Source organism: Paralichthys olivaceus, chromosome 11 (assembly GCF_024713975.1).
Source record: "Paralichthys olivaceus isolate ysfri-2021 chromosome 11, ASM2471397v2, whole genome shotgun sequence".
NCBI lineage: Eukaryota > Metazoa > Chordata > Actinopteri > Pleuronectiformes > Paralichthyidae > Paralichthys > Paralichthys olivaceus.
Window position 1 is genome coordinate 5,818,184 of NC_091103.1, and position 17,230 is coordinate 5,835,413.

At 42.3% G+C, this 17,230-nt stretch overlaps 1 protein-coding gene across 1 annotated transcript in view; it reads right to left on the reverse strand.

Annotated features, from left to right (window-relative positions):
* The window catches only part of LOC109634392 (calsyntenin-2), a 224,949-nt gene that overhangs the window by 83,369 nt on the left and 124,350 nt on the right, over positions 1-17,230 (reverse strand). The window contains exon 3 of the mRNA XM_020094859.2: positions 8,419-8,614. Coding sequence (XP_019950418.2) covers positions 8,419-8,614 — 196 coding nt within the window. The remainder of the gene's footprint in view (positions 1-8,418; positions 8,615-17,230) is intronic.

Consider the following 17,230-nt stretch of genomic DNA (forward strand, 5'->3'; position numbering starts at 1 on the left):
CACAGTTAAAGGCTTTAATAGAAATCCCAAATGCATAAACAACTGGTGAAAAAGACAGAGAAAGAAATGGAAGACAGGCATTGTAGACTGTAACCAAGTACATTTACTGAAGTAGTTTGCTCAGAACAACTTAAACTTAAGTATCTATACTTTGTTACTTTATACTTCCACTCAATTTCAGTTTGTTAGTGTACTTTTGAATCTACTGTGGTTAGCGTGTGTAATATGATGTATTATTACAGTAAAGTCAACCCAACTGATACCACAAATACTAAAACAAGCTCCGCCTGCATCATTCAGTTCATATTTTCAGAAACTGTGGGAACGTTATGGGATGGAACAGATCAGAGTTGCACTACTGAACACTCAGATTTATGGAGGTTGATTTCCAACCTCCATCATTGAGCTTATAAACACTTTCTGTTCTCCTCCTCTCCTCATAATACAGATGTCATCCTACACACACACACACACACACACACACACACACTCCGTCTTCCGTTTCTTTCTTAATAATCTGCACCATGCATTTTAACTCGTGCCATTAGTTAGTAACTGGACAACTCATCATTTATGAAGGCCTCGATGTACGGAGTAAGTATTTGCATTATTTAAACAAAGCAAGACATGAAATAAATATTTACATATAGTTCACAAATTGTTTTTCATTTTTTAAAACCTTGGCATACAGTTTCCATTTGTGTGATGAAGTATTTGCTTTAAAGCAAATCCATTTGCTGTAAATCTGTGATCTATTTCAATGTTTGTTTTTTAAGTAGCCATGACCATATGCAATAAGTGAATTAATTAAGTATTATTATAGACGTGATTATGACAAGGCTGTGTGGGTGTAGCTCGGTCAGATGTGATTTACAGTGGCCTGGCGACGCAAACAAACAACCCCACATCCGTCATCACATCTTGATTCAATTGTGAAAACCAGTCGTCACAGAAAGATGTGAAAATCTCCAAAGCTGTTGTGACATCGGCAGAACACTGTGTTCATGAAGGACCATTATTCACACAGAGGAGCTGCTTGAGAAAATAGGTTTCGAGGGCCTTTACAGCATCTGAATAGTTGTTCCACCACCAGACACAGGTCTGGAATGCACAAACAAAAATGTGTATGACAGTGATTAATCATTTAGGATTAGGATTGGTGGGATGTTAATGGTGGTGCTAACAGCAGTCGAAAGGCGGTGATAGGAAGAAGTGACGGATGATGGCAGCAGCAGTGTGTGCAGTAAATCCCTTAGCCAGCCTTGTTTTGTCATATTAATGACGCTCTCGCATAAACATTACCCCCTGGTTTGCCACACTCCCCAGTGGTGAGGGAGCAAACATATGCTCTGCTCCACCAAGGCTTGTATGGAGGGACTGCGGCGTGTGTGTGTGATTATGTATTCATGCGCACAAATGCATCATATATTACTAAATAATTGTGACTCAGTGTGAGTGTGGATGCGAGAGTGCGTTTCTCTGCTGATGGCTCACATCTGGACGAAACAGCCGTCTGGCTCTCTGGGGCAAGTGTGTGTGTGTGTGTGTGTGTGTGTGTGTGTTAGTGAGGGACAGTGTGTGTGTTTGTGCGTGTGTCTTTTCATGTTGCTGGAGCATCGCCAAGTCGAGTCCGCAGCCGCCATTCCCAGTGACAGGCCACAGCTCATAAGCAGAGAGTCTGAAGTGAGTCAGGGTGAAAGAGAAACACAGCAGGGGGTTAAGGCCCCCCCCCCCCCCCACGGGTGCAAGACTGATCACAACAACAAGTGTTGAACAAAGTGGAAACGAGAGACGAGGGGATGGATATCTAGAGGAACATAAAAGTCAAAGGTTAAACAAACAACATCGGCCCAGATAATGAGGAAATCAGATCTGTGACCGTGTTTCAATTTACTGTGTGAACACACCATGTTTAAATACAGCGAAGATTTGGTACAGCCTCTGTCCAACAATACTTTTATGTTTCATTACTTCAGATCAGAATCTGATTTTGGTTTTATGAGAAATGTGTTTTCCTTTGCTGCACTACATTCACTTTATTTTGAAAAACAATGGGAAGCAAACTTCAGTGTCAACATCAAAAAGCTCCCTCGGTGTTTCTGCGGTTGGCAGGACGCTCAGATGTTTTAAATGGCTGATGTTCTGTGCGTGACACTGACGAGTGAGAGAGGACTGGCATCGAGCTGGGTGGATAAACGGTTATTATGAAAACTACTGCAAATACGTTAACTGACCCACTTTCATGGGAGACAGCTGTCATTGGCTAAACTCACTGTAAACACAGACTCCAGTGTTCAGATGTAGATCCATACACTTCACTGCTAATCCACAGAATTACACATAATTACACAACTCAAATAAAGTTGAGTTTCAGATTAACTTTCATTTCATTTGCATTTTTGCTCAAACTCATGCGGAAGCCTCATATTAACTTCTGCTGGATTTAATATATTTCTACACAGAACAAAGAGTGTGGTTTTATTTCCATCACTCAGACAGAATTTTTGGAAGTCACTCGCTGCTGAAGTTTAGTTTAGTTTAGTCTTTTAATAATTGTTTCACATGGTGATTAAATACTCGTATCATCGTCTCCGTTTCATTTATTTCTTCTTCTGTCACGATTCAACATAGACAGAACTTAGTAGAAGTTAGTTTATGGTCTGTAAAAATGCAGATATCTTCGAGAAACTGTTCATCAGACTCATACGGATTCTGACTCAACACTTGAATGGCCCGACTCTACCTTTATATACACGATACCCTTCCTATCTTTTTGTTCACATATTCATCTCTGCCCCTTTGTCTCGCAGAGCACGTTTAAGTGCTTGCTGAAATGAGTGAAATCGCTGAAGGTATCTCTGTCCCTGAGGTTTGTGGTAAAGCTGATCATCATGCAGCTCACATCACAACCAGCTGAGGTCAGAGGTGGAAAGCCATGTCTGGGAAGCGATTATTTGAAAATTAACTTTAATTCAGACACGTCCGACCCAGGCTGAGAGGAGGGTTGTGAGGAGGTAATCTCTATAAACAAAATGTACCATGTGAATATACGGGACGTGTAGCTGAGGGACAGCTGGCAGTTTTCTGGTTTCTGTTTCTAGGTTGACTTCTCACGTTAGAGCAGTTTACTCACAGTCTGTGTGGAGAGCGAAAGAGGGGGGGTGGTTATTGCATCAGCTATCAGCTTTTAAAATAATCTTCAATCATATGCAGATAGCCATAATGGAGATTAGCCAACAGACAGAAGTGCAATAGATGCTGCGTATGTGTTGATCCCAACCACTGCTGCTGATGTCACCTGTGTTGACTTAAGTTTAACAGTTGCTTTTAGAATGAATCAAATATTAATTACTATCTTGTTGCTGATGCATTTAACTGTTTTATTATGTTGGTAGGAAATGACCTGAAAATTTGAACTGCCTCTAACAATGGTTTGTGCTCGATTCAATACAATCGATCGTGGTATTTTAATAACAACATGAGAAAAAGTCTCAGTTGTGGTGCTTGAATATTCTGTCGCTTTAAACGCACTGTTGTAAAATATTACATCACATCTGTATGATACGAGATTTTCTTCCAGCGGAGTGAAGATGTGGAAAAGGTGTTAAACTCTGACTGCAAGTGTTCAAACATCGTTCAAATGAGACCGCTTTGATGACAGCAGCTCTCTTTGTCATGTCCTTCCTCTTATTAAAAAAGACAGTACAGAGATGTTTGCAATCACTTTTCCGGGGTTGTGAATATCTCATGAGAAAATGAAGTGCAGTGGAGACGTATTCAAGTGTCAGGTGGGATTTCAGTCCAGCTAAATCATATGCAGATACAATCAGATACCAGCTGCATGTTGATGCCAGGTTAGCATTGTTCCCTGCTTATTACATATTCATCTGCACTCATTCGTTATCAACACTCAGCTACACACAGCCACTCATTATTAAATGTCTCCTACACACACACACGCACACACACGCACACACACGCACGCACGCACACAAACACACACACACACAGGACTCAATTAATCTTTGTCAAGAATTAGCAACACCGGATAGTTACCTCATCAATATGCAAGGAAATCCCACTTGCACACCGGCTAGCACCCTGAGGCACCAGCACAGGAGCCATGTGTAATCTTATACATGGTGATTATAATGCACGCTAATCCAGTCTAATGTCGAGCTTCATGTCCAGATCCTGCTCCTCATCAGACAGAATGGATCAAATCGTTGATTGGGTGGATTGGACTATCATGCAACTGCACAGAGGAGTATCGACAAAACTACACGCAGGTCGTCAGCCTGGAATCTCCGTACAGTTAAACACATAGTTAGAAAAAAGATCATTAGGCGTTTAACAGATATTCAAGAGCATTTCTTCACAATTAAACTTCTGAGGGGACATTCGTCCAACTTCACTGGCAAATATTCAAGGGTCTGCCGAGGTTTGGCGACACCTGATCGTGGTTTGAATATGGGACGGGAGCGGTTGTCACTTTCGTTCGTCGGGTAACTGCAGCAGACAGGCACAGATGGTGCAGTTCCTGATGGTGCATATTCATAATTGAAACACAGAGACTATATTCTCCTGTTACATTATGTTAGCCGAAGATAAACAGCATATTCCTACACTAGTTGTTATTTTTTTTCCACTTTCTCTCGCCAGGAATAATAATCATGTCAACTAATAGGATTTGACAGAATGAGGTTTCACTCAAGTGTGACAAACGAGAAGTTTGGAATCTTGGTAGAATAAAGCAGCGACACATTGACAGCACTGCACAGTGTCTTGTCTTGTGTGGAGTCCCCTGGTCTTTCTCATTGCTGGAATTTGTAACGACAGATTATGCTAACAAGGCACAGCTTTTTGGCCCACTTCTTCTCTCCACATATAAAAAAAGTGACTTTTCTTTTGTTACTCTTGTTGGTGTCTGTCGGTGGTTGTCTGTGCATGAGCGTGTTTGTGTGAACGTGGATGTACGAAGCAGAATCAGCTGATCTATCGCCACTCCCCAGCTATGGTGTTTGTATTATTTATATGTAAATGTGGGGATATCAGTGTGAATGCGACTCAGCATTTGGGATTCGTGAGTGTGTGTATCAGTGTGTGTGTGTGTGTACATCGGGTGTCCTTCAGCGTGCTGTTTTGTTGAGATAATTAGCCTCTCCAAACTGCTGCGAGGTGAGGACACACAGGCCTCTGAGATTCACTAAAGATGATTTTAATAACTGTAGTACTGCATTCATGGCCACACTGACAAAATAAATCATCTGTGTGTCCATTACATCTAAGTTTTCACACTATTTGCACACATAACCCCTGGGGGGGGGGGGTAAACCTACCCTTGTTATGAATTAATTAACCCCACCACCCCACCGCACCATCCCCATGGCAACTGGGCAACAGTCTCCAGGCATGTAACCTCCGGGCCGGTGTGTCTCACCCGTGCTGCGGTCAAGGTGCCATTCCTGGAAAGGATAATGAATGTGACATATTCTGTGAGGTAGCGAGATGTCCCTTATGATTTTTTACTCCACAGCAACTTATTGAAAACCACACGGAGAAAACGGTGTGTGTGTGTGTGATTTTGAATTAGTGACATAATATTAATGTTTTTACTACATCCCACCTAAAGGTTCAGTATTCACATCTACAACTATGTGAATTTTAGGACTATTAATTATACAACTACTATACTGTACTATACTCTTATTACATATACTACAACTAATACTACTATTCTTCTAATCCTTCTGACAAAACTTCTGTGGTGATGTTACCAGCTTTTTTTTCTTTTCAGCTCCTCAGTGAAAGCAATTTATATTTGTGACCTCTTGCAAAGAAATTGTTTGCAGGTAAATTGAAAAAATATAAAACTGTGCCAAACAAGCTGTTTCCTCTTTATCTGAGTGATATTAAGAGATGTAATAAAGTCAAACTTAAGTCTGAAAAGAGAATTTCTTTTAAGCACATTTTTCCCGTTTCTTCTCCCGCTCTCCTGGTAATCATCTTGTGATCCCATACGATCTAACCCATACCCTCTCATCCATATATATATTGATGGGATAATAATATAATACCACAGTAGAAATTAAATGTATTATTTTTAGTGTGTTACTTTAAATATTTATAGAAATCTGATTACAAAATGTCAATGCTGCAAAATTCCACTTCCAGTAGAGTCATTTGGGTTTTGTGTAAATTTGAACTGAGCAGAGACAGTTTCATTGAGTTCAATGTAAGTTTTTACATTTTGCTAAAAAGTGACTAAATCTTCCAAAGTCAAACAGTGAGATTTAGAATTGTGAAATCTACACACGGCTATTTTGGTGCTCTGACTCAAATTTCAATGTCATGTCTCTCAACCCTGCTGACAACGTTCCTGACAATGCCACCGAGAAGGGAGGTAAGACTTTTACCACCTTCACAGGATGATTCCATATTTCAAAGTTTATTGAGGCACTTTCAAACAGAACAAACGTCTCATTTGGGAGAGAAAAACAAAAAGCATTTTAGTTGTCACGAGAGACAGATTTCTATAGCCAGAGCTGAGAGAGAAGACATTTGTGAGTTTGTACCAGAGAGTGAGGGACTGACAGAGAGGACAGAGTCACACAGGAGGAGCGAGCTGAGCTGTAGTCAGCCTGGGAAAAAAAAAATGATGGGAATGAGAAGTAGGCCAGCAGCCAGTGGTAAGCAGAGCAGGGAAGAAAAGAGGATAGAGAAAGAAGTTTAAACTCATCCTGTGTCACTCCTGATCCTCTTCCCTGTCCTCTTTAGCTGCTAATTTTCTTGACTGCCTTCCCTCTCTGCTGTTGATGTGTCATGTGTAATTTGAGCAAAGCCTCGGGCAAAGCTTCTTCCTTATCCCTGTTAGCTTCTTTCTAAATCAGAACTGGCGAGCGAGCGCTGCGGCGAAAGGCCAGACTCCTCCTCTGAGAGTTGCCGGGGAAAGGACAGTCCATTTAAAGTGTCCCCAAATTCACTTTCCCCGCAGCATCGGCCTGACTGCGCCCAAAAAAACAGAGTGTGCATTACAGCGACCAGTGTGACATAACAGAGCGCCGAAAAAGAGACATGGGCAAAGGCACAGAGGAGAGGGCAGGCGTAGCCAATCAGATTCCTCCCTCTGCGACTCCTATAGCAGAGTGAGTACTCTGCCTGTCGGGATCACATGACATGATTTTTGATTGATATATTGTACCTGCAGTATACAATCGACGTGTACTTTAAACGAGGCCAAAACCTTTGGAGTGACAGCATATTGAATTAATTACTTTTGTATGATTTTATTGTTTATTACACGAAATGATAACTGTAATCAGCAATTTCATGCAGTTTGTAACTGCAGAAGAACCGGAGCCTTTTTTAAACCTGTATTTCCAGAACAGGACCGACCCTAATGGCTCTGTTCACCAAGGTCTCTATATGAAAAATTCTAAATCTGCCTTCGCAACAGTATGAAAATAGAAGCAGAAATCCATCACCCTCTTTACCTTGTACACGCCAAAGTCTGTCTCTCTCTCTCTCTCTCTCTCTCTCTCTCTCTCTCTCTCTCTCACACACACACACACACACACAGCAAACGCTTGAAAACCCATGATGCTCAAATTCCAGGTTTAGCGTGTGTACACATGTCAGTTTGCACAAACATACGAGTGTGTGTGTGTGTGGGTGAAGGCATCTAGCTAGACGAGATGATAGTTTTCAATGCTTGGCTCTATTTTGCGGGGGGGGGGGGGGGGGGGGGGGGGGGGTTGAGTGGTAACAGAGTGAAGGGAGATTCGAAGGATAAAGCCGACAAAGGCAGTTGTATGAAAGGCTGCACAGCGAGCAATTTCAGACAGAGGCTGTTTTCAGGAGGGCCAACAAGTGTGATTAATAGTTTTTATCAGTTGACCTCCTTAAAGTCAGGGGAGTTGGAGGAGGTGGATGATTTGCTGTGTGTGCGTTTGCTCTCTGGGATGCAACTGGAGCAACGAGAACTGAGGAGGAGGCAGAGCTGGAAGTTTGTAACGAGCGTTATTTTAATCAAATGGAACTCTGGGGTAATGTGTAGTGTTTTGTAAAAGTGAGAGGCATCTATGTGAGGAGTAGCTGAGTCTCAACTCTCATGCTGAGAGACTTAAAGCTTTTTTTACATTTTGATGTTGATTTTACACCGAGCTTTTTGCCTCTGACTGATAATCAGCTGATCATTTGACAGAACTTCATCCGTTGTCTAATAGAATAAAGAAACAGACAATAAGTACCTGTGCTTTGACATAATTTGGCTGGGCACTTTTTTGTCTCATGGACAAATGGAGAAATTTACACTTATTCTAAAGCATGTAGTCAAATCTACGACTGGCCATGTGAATTGTGCATGTACATATTGTGTACTGGTGTATTTTATCAGGCCTCTGTGTTCATATCACTCACTTGTGGGACTTCTTGCCCTCAGTACCCTTGGGCCCAGAGCCGCAGTCGTGAGCCTGTATGATGAAGGTGTATTCCTTCTGCAGCTCGCAGTCCACCAGGCCGTGGGCCCTCAGCTGGCCCTCGCCGGACGTACCGTTCAGCACCACCGCTTTGAACGGAGCCTCCAGCCCGTGGATGTTGAACGCACAGATCTCCCCTAGGGACCAGGGAAAGGAGAGAAGAGAGGAAAGGAGGAGGTCAAACAGGTGTGGTGGTTCACATGAGAAATCCTAAATGAGCATATTTCTGTATTCTTTTGAAATGCAGAGGAGCAAACCGCAGCAGCAGTGATTGTCACAGTTTGACCTCCTTCAAACAGAAACAAAGATGAAGTGGTGGCCGTGATATAAAACTACATGAAAAATGATCTCTGGTGTTTCTGTGTTGAAAAAGAAAAAATGTGAATACAGAATGGGAAGATGATAAAAACACCTCACAGCCTCTCCTGCTTCACAACTCTAGCAGGACAAATCAAATACTGTCATATGAGCAGAGCAGGTTACAAGACAACTGTGTGGTGTTACATTGGGGTGATGGAGGGAAAAATTGTATATACAGTATCCATAGAGTGCAGAGTCTGTTGTAAACATGTCTGTTTGGAACGGACTGTTTGTTTGGTCTGTGGTGATGCTGTTTGCAGTTTTCTTTCTGAAACTGTAAAAAGTCCAAATCGCACCGAATGCTACACTGCAAATTCTCGAGATGTGCGGTCCACACAGACAGACAGAATTTATAATTTGTATTCCAAGTGTAATCTTTCCTTCTTGCATCCTCGATTTTCTCCAGTACGTCTAAGTCATTGTAATGCCACACAGTTTTTTTTAATGCTGTATTTTTATGACAGTATGATTTTTCCACCATGTGCACCTGACAGCTCACATCAGTTTGAAACAGGCTGATGAAGACGGTGATGTTCACTGAGCCTGTGCACCGAGGAAGACATCAGCCAGAATGTTTGGGCTTCTTACTCTGCATCATCAAAAGTGAACACAAATGTCATTTTCAAAACACTTGAAACCATTGTAAACCATTCACATAAATTTGATAAGGGACAACAGTTAGTTCAGTGTGTTGTCAACTTACTTCCTTCAAGTTATCTCTCACAGATGTTCCTGGATTTTAAACTAGGAACTTGAAGTTGTAAAGATCTGTAACTTTTAGAATAGTTAATGTATCCTGGACGACTTTCACAGAGTTTCGCTCTGGTCTGTCACCTTGGGTAATGGCCACTTTAGGGTTTCATGTGTAATATGCAAAACAAAAAGACAGAAAAAGAACACATCTAGCCCTGCAACATATCAAGCTCACATTCCTTCTCGTATCTACTGCATAAATGTTCAAAGGATGCCACAAAACAACAAACAGCACGATCCAGTTCCTTGTGGTTTAAATAGAAGCTCAAAGTCACCATCGTGGTGAAATGCAGAGGAGGAAAATCCATTTAAATCCAGAGTGAGCGGCTGACACGAGAAAAACAAAGGAGCCAGGAGGCAGCTGACATTTATTAACAGGCCGCATAAAAAAAAGTTTCTTTTATTTTTTTCTTAGAGAGCCGTCATCCCCTTGTGTTTAAACTCGTGGGATTTGAGGAAATCACTTAACGCGTCGGAGCTCACACTCTAACCTGTGACGGCTAATTGCACTGATATCACTTTAACGAACAGCGAGGACTAAATTGGATTCCCAAGCAGCTTTGTGCGTGCGTTGCTCCTGGCGAGTTCCGATAAGAGCAACTTTATTTTCCACCGTCTTCTCCTTTTCCCCTTTCTCTTCCCCCTGTCATCACGTTCCTGTCATAATTCCCCCCACCCCTTCCTGTTGGGGCAGGGGCTCTGAAGTGACAACTTGCCCAGAGGAGGCAGAGGCAAAACGATAACGAAAAGGTAGAAGGAGGGGAAAGGGAAGAGCAGAAATGAGAGAATAGAATAGATGGGGGGGGGGGGGGGGGCACACTATCTGCACGCTGTTAAGACTTCCCCTCTGCATTGCCTGAACAATGACTTATCAGAGTTAAATGGGCCCCCACAACGTGGAGAAACATGGCGTGCCAGGGAGAGCAAAATGATAAAAATGGCACCGAGCAAACGGTGTGCGACAGGGAGTGACAGGAGATGCAACAGTCTCAATGTGCGGCTTCTCTCAATATTGCACCACCGTACAAAACAGGCAAATGGAAAATCCATCACCGTTGGAGCGAGAAATAAATCCAATATACAACAGGCAAGTGCAGAGGCTCCCCATCAGGCTGAATATGCTGAAGATGTGCTGATGTGTCCTGACATGCTCCATGTGATTTAATTGCACCTGATGGGGGGGGGGGTTAGGTCAAGGTGGCGGCAGGAGGAGGACCTCCCTCTTTTAAGACTCAAATGAACGGTCAGACTGCTCAACGGGGGGGCAAACTGACCTGTCACTTCTTCTTCTTCTTCTTGTTTTTTCTCTTCCCCTCCTTTTTCATCTGACCATCACCTAACTCCAGACCTGATCAGTGCTCGGCTGCCACCCACAGAGAGGCAAAGATGGCTGAAGGAGGAGGGAGGGGCGCTGGTGGAGGAGCTGGTACCGGCGGCAGTAGGTGGAACAGATGTTGGGCGGCTGGCACTTGGCAGAGGCAGAGAGCTCACAAATGCTAATTACGACGCTAAACTGTTAGCTAAATAAGTGTCTCCGTGTCGCATTAGGCTTTTAAGGGGGAGATTTATGGTCAGGGGGAAGTCCGTCCTCCTGACAGGGCCCATTTAAAAGCAATAGATGCAAAATAATGGATATGTATGCTGCAGCACTATTCCTATATTCAAGTATTTGCAGGGTTATCGTCACAGTTCAGGTATTTGAGATAATGAATCATTTTTATGATCTTCAGTGCTCCACGTAGGATGACAAAAATATTGTTATCGCAAGTGCACTCTCCAAAACTTTAATACTAACTTCCTTGACTTTGTATACAACCGCTATTCGTCTTCTTTTTTCCCGTTACTTTATTCTCCAGCGCTGTGATTACTAACTCTCCCTTTGGGCACCATTACGTATCCATTTAATCAAGTCTAAATTAATGACTGTCTATTAGTCAGTGGGAATGTGTGCTCAGGACCTAAGCTGCTGTCCTGTTGGTGTCAGGAGTCCCGCAGTGCTCCGCACCTCAAGGGAATCTGGCACCTGTCCACACTAGACTATCTTTGAGGACACAGAGCTCATTATCAACGAAGGCTGAGTGGCTTTACTGGCAGCAGCGGCCAGAGTTTACAGAGCAGGAGGAGTGTGACAGAGTATTTGGGGGGCCATAGTGCCACGGAGCCCTAAGTTATTATCAAAGTCGACGGAGCATCGCTGATGAGCTGCCTGCATGAGAATACACACACACACACACACACACACACACACACTACGTAGGCTGAAAAAATGGATATGCTCGGCAGCTGTTTACTGAGCGTTTGAGAGTTGAAGTGGAGATATCAGGTCAGTCACACTGCTGAGAGGGAAAGCGGGAAGAGAGAGATATGGAAGGAGATGAAAAGAGAAGCTGAAAAAGATTGGAACATGGCAGCTCCCATCTCCCTGCTGGAGAGTGACCAAAGCACAGGCATGAATACACACACCCACATTTTGTCAAACGTGCCAGTTTGGAAGCTGTAATCAGGGCTGACATGCTTCTCATCCTCCTACTGTTGGAACACACTCTGGATAGACAGCAAGTAAATCAGATTACCGGATATCACACTGCTACTGCTACACATTCTGGACTAGGCATCGGTTTGCTGGCACCACGATGTTTGCACTCACATTGTCTTAATATTTCCGTTCGGCATTATTTCTAAATCAACCGTGTTTGAACAAGCGCTGCTGCCTGGAATGCAGTTCGCACGGTTGTCATGATTTCAGCTGCTTTTCCAAGTTAGATTTGCCATCAAATTATCTGTTATATTAGTCACCCACATGACCCGCTAATTCTCCTTCTCATTTCATCACAAACACACAATCATGCATCTGCAGACACTCTGGGATATGTGGATACACACTCACTAACAGACACACACACACACACATACACGCACCCCAACCCTCTCAGCTGCAGTGCAGAGATAGACTGTCAGCCTCATAACTCTGCAGAGGGGCCGAAATTGAAAATGCTGTAATTACGCTCTTCATGAAATTAGCCAGGCGAGGAAAAAACAGAATTGAGAAGCTGTCCATTTTGGAGATAAGGATTAATACTAATCAAGCATTCATGTTCTGACTGGAGCGCATGAAACTTGGACTGGTACTTGCGTTCATTGTGTGTGCATGTGTGTGTGTGTGTGTGTGTTGGGTGGGGGATTTTTAATTAAAGACACACTTTCTCAATGGGGGTTGAGAGAGAGGGGAGGAAGTGTGTTTGTGTGTGTGACTGTCGTAGACTAGGCGTGAGATGATTTACTCAACCTGGCCATTGCCGCCTCCCTGCCACCTCCCATCCATCGTCTCCTCACTGTTAATTACATTAAAGGCCCCTCTCACAGAGTTAATGATGTCCCACTGTCTTGTAACAAAGTGAACACCCACCGTGTGTGTGTGTGTGTGTGTGTGTGTGTGTGCGTGTGTCAGAGAGAGAGAGAGAGGTGTCAGAGTGAAGGGTGGAGCATGAAGGAAAACAGTAAATATATCGTCCCTGAATCTTTAATGGTTTGGTTTGATTTTAAAAAACAAAAGCAAACAGAGTTTAAAGCATAGGCATCCCAAAACATAAAATAAAGAAGGTAAAAATAATTAAAACTAAAACAGCATGTGTGGAACATTCAAGAACGGGGTGGGGCCTGGGTGCAGGAGGCACACCATGAGGTATTAACTCTAATGTGGAACACACAGCTGAAATGTTTATTTTTGCATTGACAACGATACTTCAAGCATTATCCTCACATAATTGCATCCTTCAGTCGCTAACACCTGATTGTCTGCTCTGACTTTCAATGAAATGTTCCCGGAGTATTCTCCCATGGGCTCCATCAGACATTATTAGGACATCTTACTCGGAGGCTGACAGAACATTTGTGTTCTCACATACATATCTCACATAGAAAACCGGAGTAAACCCACGCAGTCTCAGGGAGAACATGCACATTTCAAACAGAAGGTTCAAACCCAAGAAACATTTAAAAGGTGCTTTCCCATTGAGGCCCTGGTTTTCCTGTTACACAACCACGACAGGGTCGGTTTAATCAGACATAAGAGCCTCAGTGGTGTTTGAGCCCAAGTCAAGAGAATAAGGGGTCATTTTCTCTTCTACCCGGAGAGTAATCATTCTAAATCAAAGAGCAATCAAAACTACAGCTACAAAGTACTTATATACTTGATATTTGATTGTACTTAAGTAATCCCCCTAGCATTACAAAGTATTCTTTATTTACTTTCTCCTTTTAGTTTTTTTATATTTTTTATTCAAAGTCACTCTGATGTTTTTGTGATCTCTGTTGTGAGCATTCCATTTTTCAAAAAAGGAAAGCAGGTAATAATCTTTAGACTGTCCCTGATGTGTAGTGTTCCTGGTGATAGTGTTTCTTTAAAGCAAGCGAGGATCATGACGTACTCTTCTTCTGGGACAGAGTAATATGTGAGTATCAATGATCATCATGATAAAGCGAGGTGGATGAGAGTTAGTCTGACACCCCTGGCAGCAGCTGGTAGAGCGATGCCCATGCTTCTTTATCTCATCTCTCTTCCAGACCCTGACTGCATCAATGCTATTTTGTCTCGGGAGCTTGAATATGGCCTGTTAGCTCTGCCAACTGTGTGCAAAGCCATTCACCCACCTCCCCCTATACGTCGATAAAGTTAATCACAATCCCCAGCAGGCGACGTGTCAATTACACCGGCCTAGAAATAGAGTGGAGCCAAAGCAGTGCTGTGCAAGTGTCAAACTATCAATAACAGACTGGCATCAAACGCAGCACCAGTTAAAGCATCAAAGTAAACACAAACACCTCGATTTAATCAGCCAGGCGACTTAATGCTTACATCTACTCAGGGCTTTTAAAGCCATGGCAGCCGAGAATAATCAGATGTCAACATGTATCTCGTGTTTATTACATAGTTAAATATATTCAACTATGAATTATTCAATATCCACTTTACTGCATTCTTCTTAAAGCCTTCTTTGTAGAGTCTTTACAATTGTGTGAAATATCTGTAATACTGTTATGATACTGTTTTCTGTCACCACTGAAAAGTCCACTGTGCATACTGACTGGATTTAGGCCATTTACAGTAAATCTAAGCCTGGATTAATCATTTTTCCTTCATAATAGCTGCAGTCTGATAATGATAACTCCCTCCTTACAAGCATGTATTTACACTCAACGGAAGATATGATAATTGTTTTAAGTTTTGACTTCCACATAAGAATGGGCAAGGAAAATCAAGAGGGAGATTTACTGCTGCTAAGCATTAACAAAACGCAGCCAAGGCGATCACATTAAACATGGAGAGAAATCAATAATTTCCATTTTCTCATTCTGTTCATAGAAACGGCCTCGAGGGAGAGTATGTGTCCTTGTCTGAGCAAGGCCGGTTAGAGTTCAATGTGTTCAAATATCCGTATCAGAGTTTACGACCCCCATTAATGCCCCTGAGGATGCTTCATGCACAGCTGAGCTGCACGATGAGGCAGAGGCCAGCTCCTCGCTGACACTCTCTTTGACCACAGATAAAGTTTATTAGATCGAAGGTCAAAGAGGCAGAACAAATCTGACATCAACCACACAATAGAATATACAGGGTAAGTGTAAATCTGATTGAGAGCCGAGTTGTCTCAGCAGAAAAAGTCAACCTTGTGTTTATCCCTTTGTTTAAAGGATGATATTTATTAAAAACCAGTTCTACTGTCTGGAAACTCTCTTTACAAAACAAACCTGAAAGTCATAACAACATTATATAATCTGGTATAGCTCATACATGATTCAGATGTTGGTTGAATCCCGAACTAAAGAGATTAGAAACTATTTACTGCTTTCACTTTTGGGTTTTGGGGATTTGGCAGCACTGACAAAAGACAGAGTGGTGAGCATGCACTATAAAACTGGATCCAAATTGAGATGTTTTCTCTCCATGTCGACCTGCCGTCCAGAAAAAAAGCTGCATTTCTCCTGGCTAAGAACACAAAAACATCATGCATATTAAAACACAGCTTTTGAAAAGGAAAATAAGAGCTTTTGCAAATGCGTGACAATGGTTCATTTTACATAATCAGTAGGCTGAACCCAGGTGATGTCATTAACCTATATTCATGTTGATTTTATCAGACCGTGTCAGAACCATCAAAAGATGATTGTATCAGCACAGCACTGCGGCTCAGTAATGACTGCATGCTTAACATTTATGAGCTGCGAATAAATCACCATTTCATTATGGATTTAATGTCTTACAACATAAACAGAAATATACATAATGTAAACGAGTATAACTAAATGATGAATATGGCTGAATTAAAACATACTGTAGGTGCCCAAGAGAGCAAGAGGACAGTTGAAGGAGGCGTAACTCTTCCTCTGTCTGCGATCATTCATTTTAAACGTCGATACGGCAGAACATTCATACTTCTAACCTTTATTTGTGTATTTTACATGTAGTTATTTATATTAAGACAGCAAGAGTCACGTTTTACCAGATAGACTAGTTTCATTGTTGCCACGAGCTTTTGTATTTTTTGTTTGTTTGATAAAATCACTTGGAAACATTTGTGTGGGTGAAAGTTGTTTCTGCTTGATACATTTCAGTTTTATGTCTTTCTCTTCCACCTGAGTGCCATGACTGCAGAGTCGTTTGTAGTTCTCTTAGAAATAAGTTCAAAGTTATGTGTCACTAGTTCTCACCAGGGAGAAATCACACCGGAACATTACTTTCTATGCGGCTTGTGTTTTAAAGATACAATACGATATAAAACAATTCTTCATTAAAAGGTCTGTACCTATGTTGATTGAGAGACCCGGGGCGTCCAGAGTTGTATCGTGCTTTTAAATAAAAATACAGCTTAGTGTAGACATAGTTTTAATGAATCTGTTTTTCAACTACATAACATTTTAACACTGTACTGAAACAAGCAGTGAGGATTCCTGAATCTTTTCTTAGCTTGAGCAAAAAGACTCACTCTCATGGTGTCACAGAGAACAAGGCAGGACCAGGATTAGCATTCCAGGTAAAAAAAAATCAATCAAATCAAGATCCCTAATCTTAACAAGCTAGCTAGGATCCTAACCTCCAGTGCCCAGTGGAAAAAGAAAATTTCCCATTTCCAGATCTGTGTGATTAAATAATTACCCCTGCTCCACATTATGTAGTGCCACACTTCCCAAACACTGGCTGCAGTCCTGCCATTTAGCCATCGATCACCTCATCGCGTGCCGGCGGCTCCAGCAGCTGGTCCCTGCTGATCACCATCATCATCACTGTGTTACGGACTTGGCTCCATCCACACAATGGATATGGCTCCACTCAGCCGGCCTTAGTCTGCTCATGATTCAACAAAACCTGGGCCAAGGCCAGCCTCGTGAAATAAGGCCTTGTCCGACGCATTTTGCAAATTCAAACAAAAAGCGACAAAGCTGAGCCACAGATGGAAGCTGGGTTACGTTTTAAATGCTAAAGGGAATCAGTTACAATACTTACATGGGGTCATTGCGGAACCATATACACATCATGTCCCCACGCAACACAGCACAAAATGTATGCTAATCTTGTTTATGCTCTAATAAGGGATTTGAGAGGGAAACAGGATCAAAGGTTGATGTTACTTCAACATGGCGCC